The 5,405-nt window shown below is 34.9% G+C and overlaps 1 protein-coding gene across 1 annotated transcript; it reads right to left on the reverse strand.

Moving 5' to 3' along the window:
- Window positions 1–2,255: 2,255 nt before the first annotated feature.
- On the reverse strand, window positions 2,256–2,934 carry LOC125913640 (phenylalanine--tRNA ligase alpha subunit-like). The gene has a single exon (XM_049618860.1). The coding sequence runs from the start codon at window positions 2,932–2,934 to the stop codon at window positions 2,578–2,580; it is 357 nt and encodes a 118-aa protein (XP_049474817.1). The 3' UTR covers window positions 2,256–2,577.
- Between the last annotated feature and the right edge of the window lie 2,471 nt (window positions 2,935–5,405).

Raw genomic sequence — 5,405 nt, forward strand, 5'->3', positions numbered from 1 at the left:
CAATGTCATAGATGGTATACTTTTTATGAACACTGTATTATTCTAAAGTATTATTTGCATGTCTCATTACATCCTTGTTATTATTTTAGTAGTAGCCAATACATATGTAGGCTCATAAAAATTAGGTATTACGGGCCAGAAGAATATGCTGCTTTAAAAAATGAACTCTCAACACAATTGGCCTTTTTTTCTTTTAGCTTCATATAAGCCTTCTTAGTGGTTAAGTAACCTTTACTCCTGAATTTCAATGATACATGAATGAAAAAAAAAATGTTTTCACAAAGAGTAGGCTTAATTTTATATATTTAAGCACAGTTTGCTATTTCACAATACTGCTAGAACCAGAATAAACACTGCATTTTAAAACTTTATGGAACTAATTTATAGTGTAGGGCAGGCGCAAACTTGATCTCATGGCAGCAAAATTTTATGTTTCCATTTCAGCAATACTGCCTAACACAATAATATCAGGCCAGCAAATCTTAAATATAAGTTAAGCTAACATGATCCATTGCCTTATAAAGCTAGAGCACCCTGTGGAGTCATGCTGAATATGCCAAGTGATTTTTCAAAATTTAATCATCCTAAATGTCAGATAAAGGTGCTTTTGCTGTCATTCTTTAAAACTGGGGCAAAAATCCCGAGTGTGCCTGCAAGTTATAAAGAAACCCTCTTCTTAATACTTGTATTAAATAAACAATGTCCCTTCCAATCACCATTCATTTTGCTGGTCACAGTAAATAAAAACATATTATAATGCTATACAGCAAATTCAAGATAAATAGTTATTTTTCAGAAGTAAAAATACAGGCATCTCCCTAGCAAGACACAAATTTCTTATAACCACCACATAAATCTAAATGTATTCTTTGGTCATTCTGGGCTAACCTGGCAGAAGTTTGGCAGCTTTAGAAATAACTTATTATGAACATAAAATTCAAATTTTCTCCTCAAAAATATTTGCAGGTGTATTCAACCAATAAATAGAAAAAATAATACATCATAACAAAATGGAATTTATTCCAATAATACAAGGCAAGTTCAACAATCTATATATCAATTAATGTGATTCATCATATTAACAGACCTAACAAGAAAGAGCTCAAGATCCTATCAATAAATGGAAAGAAAAGCAGTTGAAAAAAGATTAATTTATGATAAACTCTCAGTTAAATATGGAATAAAAGGGAATTACTCCATCTAAGAAGGATATCTATACTAGCCTACTTTTAACATCATACCTTCTATGAAGGCTTATGTGGTTTCTCCTTAAATCAGGAACAAGGCAAGAACACTCTCCCTTGCTCTTCACTCATATTCAACATTGCACTAAATATGGTAGCCAATGCCATGATCAAGTCAAATAAATTAATAGCATACAGAATTTAACAGCAGAAGTAAAATGTTTTTTATTCACAGAATAAATTACTTTCTATGTGGAAAATCTGAAAAACTCAGATAATTTTCTATAACAAATAATGAGTTTATCAAGTCCTACAATACAAAGTTAACATAAAAATATCAATTTTATTTCTACCTACTTGCAATGAACAACTGGAATTAAGAAAATAAATATCATTTACCAGAGCACTAAATAAAATTAAAACAGCAGAAAAAAAACCTAACAAATATGTTCAGGTTACAGATGTTAAAAACTATAAATAAATGAAATAAATACCACATTCTTGAACTGGAAGACTCAATATCATTAAAAAATAAATGATTCCCAATTTGATCAGTTGACATTCAGTGCAATACTAAGTAAAATTCCAGCAAGATTTTTGAAGATAGAAGTGACTCTAAAATTTATATGGAAATACAGAGAAACTTGAAGGGACAAAAAATGATTTTGAAACTGCAGACAAATCTGGAAGATTCACACATCTTTACCAGATGCAAGTTTACCAGAGCAAAGCAAGGCTGTTATCTCTTAACTTTCAGTGTCAACACAAAGCTGTTATTTTTCAAGCTAAACATTAGCCCTACACTACAATTTAACCCTTACACCTCTGCTTGTGCTCTCTCTCTCTCTCTCAAAAATAATAAACATTTAAAAAAATTTTGTAATGTTTACTTGAAAGTGACAGTAATCAAGGCTGTGGTATTGATCAAAGGCTAGATCCAAAGATTGATGGAAAATAATAGACCACAAATAGGCCCCAAAGTTAGTAAACGATGCCTCTCTCCTTCCTCTGCACGCCCCCTATATATTTCATCTATGCCCCACAAATTCCATCCATACCTGGAAATCCTGTTCGAGGTTCAGGCGGCACAGGGGACTGTCGCACATCACCTGTAGGTTTACCTTGTGGTCCACCAGCTCCTGGATACTATTGATGCCATAGTTGATCATTATTAGGTGCTCCAGGAAGAGGCCCCAAGCAATGATGCATAGGTTGTCAGGAAGCCCCAGAGACAGCAACATGTTGAGACCAAAGAGCCTGGGAACTCTGGGCTCCACCCACTACTTCAGGCCTCAGGGATCCCTGAACACCACACAAAACACATGCTGGGTTCCCTGCAGGGCCTGTAGGACAGCTTGAAGCACAGCTTGGTGATACCCGGCTTGGTGAAGAACTACCTCATGACGGCCCTGAGATGCCCCAGGGTGCAATCATGGGCAGCTACAATGCCCTCGAGCTGGTGGAACTCAGCCAAGTGCATAGCGCCCAGGGTCTTGTTCTGAAGTCCAGGGAAAAGGACTTGGCGCTCATGATCGGCTTTTTCTGGGTCGGGCGGCGGAGGGCGCAGCTGCGGCTGACGTCGTGCGCGGCCGGTCGTGCGCGGCTGCGGCTGACGTCGTGCGCACGCGTTTGCGTCTTCTTCCCCGCTCTTGTACTTGTACCCAGGAGCCAAGCCTTTGCTGGGTAAGTAGAGGTACTCGATAAATTGGAAGAGAAAGGAAGAACTTATTGTGGTTATCACCACAATCATTATTTTTTAAATCATTTCCTCTAGTTAAGCTGAAGTTATTTTTTTAATGTTTACGCGAACTCCCAAGTTGGTTGGCTAAATATTATTAGACAAGCAAATAGCATTTGAGAATCCTGTTCTGAAAACAGTAAATTATTTGGTGAACCATCTGCGGAATTAAATCAGTGTTTCTTGGAAATGTCAGCTACATTTTACTTAAAGAGTATTAAATGCAAATCTTACTCTTAGAATTTTTCACATAATAGAATTTGTATTTTTTAAAACTTACTGGAGAATTTATAAGCATAGATATTAAAAGAAAACCCAAACCGGTATAGTTAAAAAATATATATATATAATAAATAGCTGATTCACAAAGCATGATTACTTAATTCAATATTCATATATGAAATCATCAAAATAGTTGCATAATGTATGTGACAGTGAAGAATATCAATATGCTTACATATCAATTATTTTTACATGAACTAATGATGCAGAATATTAAAATTTGCAAATGTAAATATCACTATTTTTCAGAAGTAGTATGTAGTCAACTTTATTGAAGTATAGTTTACATATAATATAAACACTTAAGTATACAGCTTGATGAGTTTTGGCAAATGTATGCAACCATGTAATAACCATTACAAACAAAATATAGAATAATTCCTTGGATCAAGGACAATGTATTTTTACCTTTATTCTAATTATTAAATTCAGCCTCCATGTGGATTTGACAACATGAAGAGATTTCTCTACTTTTCCACCTAGATTTCACTTTCATAATATTGTGAAACACTCATGGATTTGTAATAAAGTGATTTGATTCTATTTCCTTCAACACTACTTATGAGCCTGATGGCCCTAGGCAGTTCCTTGAATCCCTCAATTTTCCTATTATATGAAGATGATAATTACTTCTTCCATAAGAGTTTTCATGAAAATCAAATAAGATAATACATTGAAAATATTTTAAAAATAGAAAATAGTAGACAAATTTGTATTGTTTAGTAGAATTACTAATTCAGCAAGAGATTTATACTTAACTCCTGATACAATTTCCTGACATTTTGTACATTCTGGTTTTCTACTCACGTCTAGAAATATAGGAGTATATAGAGGGTCACAGAGACCCAGAGGAAGGACGTTAATTCCTAAAGGGCACAGAAATAAACATCATCTAGAAGAACTGTTCTGAAAGCACAAAAGTGGTAGATGAGCCCTCATTCCTGCCCTCTGCGTGAAAATTAAGAGAAGCTTGCCAATGACAGGAACTCTACAGCCTAATTCTCAGCCTATGAATTCTATAAGGTAAGCAGAGAATTTGAACAAGATCTACATGGTGATTTCCATTTGAAAATGTTGAGATAATAATCATGCTGAACAGTGAACATTCTGCTAAATTTCTAAGTAGAACTCAGGAAATAATGACAAATCAGAGAGAAGACTTCATGTTAAAAGTTTACAAGAAGATATTAGAAACCAGGAAAATAGAGCACTAGAAGTGGTTGTGAATACAGTCTACCAGCGAAGGAAAGGGAATATAGCGACAGGTCATTAAGTCTGCCCCCCATTATGCCCAGGTGTTAGAGGATGCAGAACATTCTCACTTACCCACAGCGTTATAATGCTATTTTCTAAAGTGGTGCCATTCTAGGGAGCTGGAACGACTCAAAATGATATGGCGTGGATCCAATACTCACTTCATAATTGCTAAATAATTTTCTGCAACTGGCATTCCAAATATTTTGATGCTACTGAAAAGAAGGGTGATTACATTGGGCAGTAACATGCCTTTCCTGCTCAGTTGTTAGTTGGCAAAGTAAGTTTAATGTTTGCAGCAGGCATTTAAAGGCTGGGAAATTTTCATGGTGTCAGAACTGTGAAAGCACAGGAAAAAAGTTAAGGCATGAAAATATTTCTTTCCAACATGTAAAATCTGTTACCCATTAGGGACTGTGCTTTTCATATAACAATCCAAGATGACTTAAATCCCATTTAAATATTAAGTCATTATGGAAAACGGTGAACTTGTTCTTTGTTCAACTCCTTTTAAAGCCAAATTGTACCAGTGGTTGGACTCATGATATCATTCTGTAGTATTAAAAATCTAATTGAGTTCTGCCTCTATTTAAAGAGACCATTGCAACCTACTAATAAAAATGTAATTTATCTGGCCATGTATTGAGCATCTACTATAAGGTAAGCACTTTGCTAAGCATATCCTTAAAATTTTCAACTTTATTGAGATAATTTTTCATTCTATAGAATTCATTTACTAAAGTTTATACTTTGATGGGTTTTGACAAATGAATATGGTTTTATATAACACTGTCACAATCAAGCTACAGAACATTTCCTGCGCTTTCAAAAATTCCCTCATGGGCCCTTTGCAATTAAGACCTTCCCCTAAACCCAACACTTAGCAACCCCTGATTTGCTTTGTCCCACTATAATTTTGTCTTTTCTAGAATTTTAGATAAATGGCA

The sequence above is a fragment of the Panthera uncia genome (assembly GCF_023721935.1).
Source record: "Panthera uncia isolate 11264 chromosome C1 unlocalized genomic scaffold, Puncia_PCG_1.0 HiC_scaffold_4, whole genome shotgun sequence".
Classification (NCBI taxonomy): domain Eukaryota; kingdom Metazoa; phylum Chordata; class Mammalia; order Carnivora; family Felidae; genus Panthera; species Panthera uncia.

Excerpts from the sequence above, each read along its gene's own strand:
- LOC125913640 (XM_049618860.1), bottom strand. The coding sequence starts at position 2,934 with ATGATTGTGGTGATAACCACAATAAGTTCTTCCTTTCTCTTCCAATTT.